This window comes from Micropterus dolomieu, linkage group LG20 (genome assembly GCF_021292245.1).
Source record: "Micropterus dolomieu isolate WLL.071019.BEF.003 ecotype Adirondacks linkage group LG20, ASM2129224v1, whole genome shotgun sequence".
NCBI classification, from domain to species: domain Eukaryota; kingdom Metazoa; phylum Chordata; class Actinopteri; order Centrarchiformes; family Centrarchidae; genus Micropterus; species Micropterus dolomieu.
Window position 1 is genome coordinate 10,853,893 of NC_060169.1, and position 9,582 is coordinate 10,863,474.

General features: G+C 38.9%; 1 protein-coding gene and 1 long non-coding RNA gene across 2 annotated transcripts; one reads left to right on the forward strand and one right to left on the reverse strand.

Moving 5' to 3' along the window:
• Positions 1–82: 82 nt before the first annotated feature.
• On the reverse strand, positions 83–5,650 carry lysmd2 (LysM, putative peptidoglycan-binding, domain containing 2). The gene is made up of 3 exons (XM_046032638.1): positions 5,026–5,650; positions 3,609–3,949; positions 83–952 (listed from the first exon to the last, which is right to left on the reverse strand). Exons 1-3 carry the CDS (start codon positions 5,269–5,271, stop codon positions 901–903), a joined length of 639 nt encoding a protein of 212 aa, XP_045888594.1. The 5' UTR covers positions 5,272–5,650; the 3' UTR covers positions 83–900.
• Positions 5,335–9,333, forward strand: LOC123958421. Its single transcript, XR_006822057.1, has 3 exons — positions 5,335–5,547; positions 7,592–7,646; positions 8,647–9,333. It is a non-coding gene; the product is annotated as an uncharacterized LOC123958421 (long non-coding RNA).
• Positions 9,334–9,582: the final 249 nt, after the last annotated feature.

Genomic DNA, 9,582 nt, shown 5'->3' on the forward strand with positions numbered 1-9,582 from the left:
CAAAACAAACAAACACACCAATAACTGACATCCACACGCTCACAAGAACCTGCATTGTCATGAAAACACTTGACATCTTCAGTCTGATTTAAATACATATTTATTTCTCATATTTCCAAATAAAACCAACAGAATTTTAAAGCACAATTAAAACAGCTGTAACAGACAGTTCTCCACACATAAATAATGCATTCACACCTCAGAAAATAGAGCAGTCCCGTCTGTTCCCAAAGAAAAAAGTTTCTGTGAGGAAAACGGAACGTGTTCAAAGGCTTGAGTCTATCCACCACTTCTGTTTGAGGTGAGCTCATACAGGGGTAAACACTGATGAGGAAGGCCTGAATATACTTTCCAATGATACTATTCTAGGATCGGATTGAGAACATCAGAAGCGGTTAGCAAGTCTAACAAGCTAATCCTTCTGGAATTGCTTAGCTGTATGTATGTGTGTGTGTGTGTGTGTGTGTGTGTGTGTGTGTGTGTGTGTGTGTGTGTGTGTGTGTGTGTGTGTGTGTGTGCGTGTGCGTGTGCGTGTGCGTGTGCGTGTGCGTGTGCGTGCGTGTGTGTGTGTACATATGCAGCAGGTGGGTTCTGTACAGCAGCTTCAGAAGCATAAGACGAGTGGATGGGCATGTGTGCTTGGATGCTTTTTACCGCATAACAGATGCTGCTCTGTGCTGCTAAATATCCCAGTAAAACTGTACTAAACAATCACAATCAAAATCGCATATCAATAAATAAAAAGGCAGAGACATGACACTTTTGTTCAACATGGTTTGGTAAAAGCAAAAAGGTAAAGAGAGGGGAGAAAAAAAGCAATGAGGTTGTGATAGTGTTTGTTTGTGTGAGCATGTATGTGTCTGCATCTGAGACAGGGCTTCGGGTAAACATAATGCTCCTTTATATGTCCTGGTATGACGTTGTCGGGGCGGTGTAGTCCTCCTCATTGCTCCTGCGAATAAGAAGATAGAACATGTTTAATTTTTTTTCTAGATTTCCACAGTTGAAACACATTTTAATATGACTGCACACACACACACTTTCCTCTCTTTCTATCACTGCTTAACCGCTCACTGCGTGTGAATAATGGATGAGCCTAACCAAACCGCCGTATTGTTCTCCGTCACAGCTGAAGGCTCACCTGGCCAGACAAGTGCCTCAGAGTACAGCACACCAATGTCCTGAGCTCAATCATAAAGTTGAACTTTTAAGTTCACTCTCTTAGAAAAGCTACTTCAGAACTGCAAGCCGTCACAAATTCCTTCATTGAGAAGAATCTGTATTTTATGTCCAAACTATTCACAAGGTCGAGAGAACAGTCCAGCGGGCAAGGATTACAATTAAGAAGGTGAAGAAAAATGAAAGGATCAAACTCAGTAGAGGATGAAAAGGAAGGTTTTACACCATATCTTTGCAGGACAAATATAAGGGAGGAAAGAGAAGAATAAAGACTAAAAGAATGTTGCTAAAGAGCTATTGCTTTTTCTTTGACTAGAAAAATCCTGATGGATGACGACAGGATCAATATTTCAAACTAAGAATAACCCCCCACAAGTGCTAAGTGCTGTTTGGTCTTTTAGAGGCCATTAATGGAAACAGTGAACTGTTACGACATATTCCAAACTTAATCATTTTTATTATCAATCTATTATCGCTGTATCCTCTATTACATTCAATATTTTTTGATCATATATTTACATATTTAACAACTTAACATTTTAAGTTCTTGTTCTACTTTACTATAAACTTTTACGATTGCAATAAATGTAAGTGACAGAAGGGATGTCTTTGGATTAAAAGCAAGCTGCTGGATTTCACAGTTTTGAGTTTGCGGAATAATAATATGTGATCATTTTCAGGCTAAAATCCTTCAAATGTAAGTTCATACAGTGAATTTATAGTTACTGATATCAAACTATTATGAACATGAAGGGAATGTATCACTCAACAGTGAATAGTCAACTATTCCCAATAGTTTAGCTTAAGAGGTTTGTGGTTTGTTTCATCTTAGGGAGGAAGCCAAACTGGCATGCAGCCTGTGTTTGCTCTAGGACTGCGTTTAAACAACGGAGTGATGTGGCTGTATTCAGGGACAAAGCTTTAACACATTGCTCAGCTTTGCCTCAGCTGGTAGGTAAACATTTAAAGAGAAAATAAAACTTTGTCTTGCTCATTTACTCAAGGCTCATGCCTTTGTAAAACACAGGTCTAGAGCTACTGGCACATCGTGACAAAATTAATAGGAAATGCTGAACAGTCAGTGGTCATACAACGATGAAATATGTGCTGCCATATTGTCTTGAGGATTTCTTGTCGCTTAAAGACAACAGGATGTAGGAGAACACAATCCTTGTATTATTCTACGGTTGAATTATAGGGATATGATATGAACGAAGTTTCAGTAGATTAATGTGATTAATTAGACCTTCCTTATTCTTTCAGCAGAAATCGGAGATCTTAAAGTTCTATAAGATGGTTTCCGACCATCAGTGATAAAAGAAATCAGATATAAAAAGGGACAGTTGATGCCAGTTCAGCTGCCAAAATGGTTAGGTTATGTTCCCCTGAGGCCCACAGGAAGGAAATTAACATAACAGCTGCTACCGGAGGAGCTGAATCCATTCAAACAAATTATAGTATGAGCAAAACTCTTTTAGAGAGCCTGAAGTGGAAAAACAACTATACTCTACATCTGTAGAGGACACTGCTGCAGTGTGACTCAGTCCTGCCTAAACTGATAGTAGCAACAAAGCCTGTTTCTCTATGAATGGGTATATGGCAGACATCCACTACTACCTCACTACTGAGCAGATGTAAGAGCGTTCTCTGTCTCAAAATGTAGTGTCAGGAAGACATGCTCAAGTCTGATTCAGCAGGCCAAATCTCCTAAATGCCAGACTGTTGCTTAGCGTGGCATCTGACTGGTGCAGCAGAACAGCGAAACCCTGATTCCCATCTTCGATCGTCATTCTCTGAAAACATTTTCACGTCCCTGCATTTGGTCTCTGTTCTTGCTGATTGGGACTTATGACAATCACCTACTGAGCTCAGGGATAAGAGTCTGGGTCAGACTTCCTACAAGCATTTCAAGGCTAAGATGATCTTTAGTCCCTTTGTATGTCTGTGAGCTGAACTGTGGCCATCTGCTTTTTGGAAAAGGGGCAGTGACCAGCAACAAAACACCCAAGACAAATGCTGAATTTATAGCATACTTACAAATATATCCTGTCTCCAAACCCTTATAGAAACGCTACCAACACAACAAATACACCAAAGTTCAGCAAGCAGAAGAAATGATTCACCATTTATGACCCCCAAGTGGCCATTATCCAAACCAAGAAACAGTAGCACAATTTGCTGCTGACAGGTACCCATCATTTGTATGACACAAATGTTAGCTATCACACCCAGAATTAACAACATGTGATTAAATGCCATATTCATTACTATAAAGGAAGAACTAGTCCAGGTGACTTACTTTAATTTGGTCAAATCAGAAATCTAATCACTGGCAATGTGTTCACAACCTGGTCTGAAAGAGTGTACACCAAACATTTGCACTCAGAGAAAAGAAGCAGCGGTTAGCTGGGGGTTGTTCAACACCTCACCTTACTTCCTCTTCCTTCAGCCTGCGTGCTGCCTGCTTTGACTGTTTAATTTGCAAGTCCAGTCTATGTAAGAAGTCTTTGGCTGACAGCTCCTCTGTTGGTTGGGGTTTGGAGTCTGCAGGGGGCGGGGAAGGGGAAGGCGAGGGTCCCTCGATATCCTGCGTTATAATACACGGTGTATCTGCCTCCTGGCATGCTGCTTCACCGTCCCCATCAGGAGACTCCAGAGACAGTCCATTAAATATGTAGCGCTTCTCTGACACCACAGGGATGTTGAGGCTGTTCTTCAGAAAAATGCAGTCATTGCTGAACAGCTTATTGGCTCTCTTGACTTGCTCCATCTGGCACATCAGGGTTGACAGAGGAAATGACAGGGTTAAAATAGTATAATTAATTCTATGACTAAACTACCACCTTTCTTGTTTTGCTCCTTTGCAGTTTAGCTTAGACATTAGGACCAAATCACCCCATAACACCTTGTATAAATGTGTGGTGTCACAGATATCCAAATATGGAGCTGTTTTTATTTTGTCCATCTTTGGCCACAAGATCTTAATTTTGAGATTAGGGTTGGAGATCAGGTTTGTCAGCAGCTGTTTTAGCATGCTAAATCCAATGGATAGGGAAACCTATGTACACAAGATCTGATTGAGTAGATACTGGTGCAAAATTTTATAAATGTGCCTTTACTTAAATCAACCATTTAACATACAGTGGGCTTTGGGGGCTAAAGGGAGTCTGGGGAACTTGGGCCCTGGGGCAGTTGCCACTTTGCCAGGTTGGTAATCCAGCCTCAGCTGGAGAAGTATACATGCAAACTTAATAAATCTTTCAGTTTCAGTCTGTGGTCTGGGCTGCTTTGACTGTTCTGAGCAGGGACATGACTGGGAATATGAATAGTTTCTGCTCCTGTTCTCCAGCTCCTTTTTGTGTTGCATATACTGTGGGCTCTCAGAGCTGGCATCACCTTTCACCACACTGGTGTTGGCACATGCAGTGAATATTAAAGTAAAATCGAGAAGTAACCCCTTAATCCTACTAGATGAAGTGAAATACAGTAATACTCTTAATGTAATGGGTCACAACTTCCTTCACAACAGCATTTCTAAAAAGCTCTACCTGCTGCTGCAACACCTCAAAGGCTATAATGTGATATTTCTGTACTAAAGATGACTTTGTCCCGTGGACTGACTTTAAAGGGGACAGATCCTGACAGATTAGTGACTTCATAAGCAAACGTGATGTAGGTACACATTATAGAGAAAATATAAGTGATGTTGTGGGTTGCACCTCTTATCTGTCATTGAGGGGGAGTGCTCAAAAGAATTAACACTGATTTTATATTGCATCAGATCTTCTTATCAAGGTGAACATCAAAGCACAAACTAGCATTGCAGTGGCTGTGTGGCAACCTTACCGTAACACCGTATTTGAGAGCAATCCCTTGCAGGGTATCAGTGTCGGTAACCCGATGCTCAATGTATTTCTCCCCCAGAGAGGCCGTGACGCTAGCTGTGCTTCCGTACGAGCGGATCTTGGTCCGGGCCAGGCTCTGGGACAGTTCGCTCTCTGACTCGGAACCAGACCTGGACCGAGGGAAGATGGGCTGGCCAAGTCTTCCTCCTCCATCCCGCATCGGCAGGACGGGCGAAAACTCCGCCATCTTCTCTTGAATAAATAAAGAGCCCGCTGGCCTCTGTTTGTTTTAACGCGCCGGTTGACCAGCTGCAGCAAAGAAAATCGCTGATTTAGGCGGCTGGGAGATTCCCATGTCCGGTCATGTTCAGCATGTCAACCCAGGGGATAAGAGACATGTTTCGGGGACCACTACCTCACCGCTCGCTTTGTCATAGATACGTTATGTTGACGTAAAAACGTACAGGACGCCTTGACGTCCAGGAGGAACAACAGTAATATAATTTCCGGTGACACTTTCAAAGTAATTGAAGATATTAATATGATAGTGACTAACATTGGTTGAAACTTTTTTAATGACACTGAAGTGCAAGTAATTGGAATTTGCTAGAGTAAACTAAAAATGTAATCTTACTTCAACTAAAGATGCTAAATAGACCAAATCGTCGTGTTTTCATTTTAAAAAAAAAGACGTTGCTAATTTCCGGTAACGTTAACCTCCTGGTGACGTTTTGTTTACAGTAACAGTTGTGAGTCACTTACTAGCACAAAAAAGGAAACACTATTACCATTTGTATGAATAATATAGGAGCTACATTTTACGATTACATTAAGTGGCCTGTCTTGCTCCATATTTAAATTATATTAGTTACGGTAGCTAATTTAAAACTCCATTGAGCCAACTGCCCCAAACCTGTTTAGTCACAAAAATACACTGGCGTAGGTGTGGCTTATCCAAACACCAACATATTTTCTTAAAACTGAAACTAGCTAAATCTATGAATCTACCATTCCCGAGAAGCTAGACATTCATGAGATATGATAAAGTGCAGTATTGAAAGACAGATGCTGTTGTAGGCCTAGTCACCTGTTTGTAGTGACACATTTAATTAGTATTTTAGGCCATTTAATTAATTGCAGATGTGTTTATTAATACTGTATGCACAACTACATCACAATATAAAGAAACTTGTCGCAAACTTAAAGGGACAGTGCTTTTGCGTTGGCAGCCATGAAACTGTGGAATGCCCTTTCTCTTACCATTAGGTAAGACTAAAACAACTAAACCATTAGGCTTCCTGTCTGATTTTAAAACTTGTCTTAAAACCCATCTCTTCCATCTGGCTTTTGGCCCTTGAGGATGACACTTGGAGGAACTCATTTGTTAGTGTTTTTAACTGTATACATTATATGTATGTTATAACCTGTAAATTGATGTTTGCTTTTAATCTTTGTACAGCACTTTGTGCAACTTCGGGATTGCTGTTAAAGTGCTCTATAAATAAATTTTGATTGATTGATTGACTGATTGAATGTACAATAAAAAGGGACCTTAAGGTAACATCTATTACCTAATCTTGAGGCCATATCTTGTACAGGAGCCCAGAGTTAAGTTTTAAGGGCTTTGTTGTTTCAGTATATGTGCTTAGGCTAAATGTTGTATTTTAGTAATTTAAATGCGTGTAATAAATTAGCACAAATTATTGATCATTAACAAATACAAAGCTGGTCCAGGAGTTTGGACTCAATAGTAGTGCTGGTTATCCCTTTTGCCATATTGACCTTGTAAAAGAGCAGTAAAATAATCTCTCCATATATAGCTACAATGAAAGTTCCTTAGATCCTACACTGAGCTTATCATTAGATAACTCATTTTTCTTTTCGGACACATATATGAAGGGGGACTGCACAGATTCTTTCACATTGGGTGGATACATTCAGCAGGTCTTTGTGACCAATAACCACTACATGTGGCATCTTAAGCCGGTGCTGTTAAATGCAGGATCATTTTGGATGGCGCCTGTGAGAGGAAGCTGGTTAACAGTCTCATGATCAACCGTTCATAAAAATAACAACGTTATCACCGCCTGGAAAAAGCTATAAACATGGGATTTTCCTGAGCTGGGATTTCAATCTCATAAAGTCAAGTGAGGACCTTACTGTTTATACAGTAATTTTTCCATATTCACTGGAATCATATTGACATCAGTCACGCAAACAAAACATTCTCCCTTTATTTTTAGAATTGAAAGGAAGAATGTAAATTAAGTGATGTAGTAAAAAGATGGAGAAAATCAAGCAGAAAATTATTTCTATCTTCTTACACTCCATCGACAGTGTATTGAATAAGGGCTTTGCTGTATGTTTTTTCCATTCAAGCCTTTACACTTTGCACTTGTGGCTAATTTTGATTTTACTTATTTGGTTACGCCAATAATTACATTGTGATTGTCAGGTTTTCAGTAAATTGGTGTTTCCATTGTATTACACTGACAAGAGTAAATTACTTTTCCTGCAGCAATAAATTATTATTTATTAAATTATCTAATCTTTCTTGTTCTCTATAGGGTGGGATGAAAACCTGAGAATTATTGTCAGATATCAACCTGCAGCCTGCGACAGGTCAGTTAATCATTGTACAGCGGCAAATGAAAGATGAACAACAAGATAAATCCCAGTTAAATCTCAAGTTACACGATAGCCAATATGTGTACTCGGGCAGGACTCTCATTATGTATTCATTACTGGATGGTAGCTGGTGGAAATTTTCACTGCCTCCTGTTGTTGTCGTCTGTGCACTCTGTGGAGGGCATGATTATTCAGAAGCCAGAATGGTGCTGAATTCCCTGAGGTTGTTTTCTCCTGTTTGAATCACTGTGTTAGGAAGTTAGAAACATGTTCTTACTTACTCATAGAAACACAGTGCTTGCAGGGGAAAGCAAGGATGGTACAAATATTATTAACACACTAATTTTAATGTAGTGTTGGTGAAATTTAGTAATGTGGGGAACACAAAGACTGCAGGTCTTTGGGATGCACAGGATGTATCTCATGTACCATGAAATATAACTTGCTGAGGAACAAACACTGGGATGCAACAAGAGGATTCATGATCCCTGAATGATTAATTTATTCAATTAGTCTCTCTTGGTTATAGATTATGCTGTGGTAATCTCACTGTCTGGCATTTTCTAATGGAAATCAGGTCATTAAACTTATGAGTACAAAGAGAGACCAGGAGGAGGGAGCTTAATTCATTAATTATACACGATGTTCTCAATGTAAGATGACACTTTTTAGATTGAATTGTGAATCAGTTCATTATTTATATTGTATTTGCTCCACATCTTTGGTCTTGACTTATCCAACACACATGGGTATAGGTAGGTATAGGTTAAGAGGAGGAGAAGCAACAATCAATGCTTTTTTAAGGTAAAGAGATCACAAGTCTAAAACGATCCAATTTGCCCCCGAAAAAAGTTAACTGTTTTTTAAAATCTATATCTATATTGAGCTCTAGTCAGGAGTCAAACCAACAACAGGAGACTTCAATGGCAGACTTAACTACAGTAAGAATCAGATTACTTCATTAACATCGCCCCACCCTCTCCTTCTCTTATAGGCAAAAACAAACAAAAGAAACAATGAGGGAGGAGGCGCAACCACACTGTAAGTCATCTGTCACAACGTTACTAAGACAACAATCATATGAGCCACCTCCTGATCCAACTGCACCCACAGGTCTTGGCAGAGAAGATATTGCAATCAGTGCAATATCACTCTTGCAATCAGTTTATCACGAAGGTGGCTACATCTGATTTAGCCTGTAGGGCTTCAAGGTTTATTGTGTTGTGAGGACCGAGGTTCATTTCAGTCTATAACTGTTAAAGAAAAATAGACCATGTTGAAGTTAAAAAAAGATATTGACATTATGTGCTCCTTGTGATGTGATGTTCATGTAGAAACAATAGCCCATTTATTCTGGCATTGTACTTATACCAAGAAACTGTGGAAAGATGTATGTAGATTTGTGATTGATAATATTTACAGTGATTTTGAACTACTGTATAAAAATGTCATTTTTGGTTTTGTGAATGTTGAATGTAAGCTTGAAGACAATTACCTTTGATTAACCTGATAATAATTTTTGCTAAATATTGTATCCACAAATGTAAATTTACTAATGCCAAACCAATATTTACCTTACTCAAGAAAGAAATTAATCTATATATAGGAATGATAAACTCATTCCAAAACAAGAAAGCTATCAAAACGGTGAATTTATGTACTTTACACAATATATTTGTAGATTTATAACCCCCGCTCCTTTCATTTTGTTTTAGTCTTTTTTATTATTATTTATATCTTTTTATGTATTCCTAATATTTTCCTTGATGTGTTTTTATTCCCCTGGCAAGTTCTCTGCTCTGTACTCATACTGTTTGTTTTTGAACTGGAAAAAAAATAAAAATAAAAATAAATAAATAAAAAAATTAAGTGATTCACATGGGAGCATTTATGCTCCAATTATACACAGATGATTTAAAAGTTCGCTGTT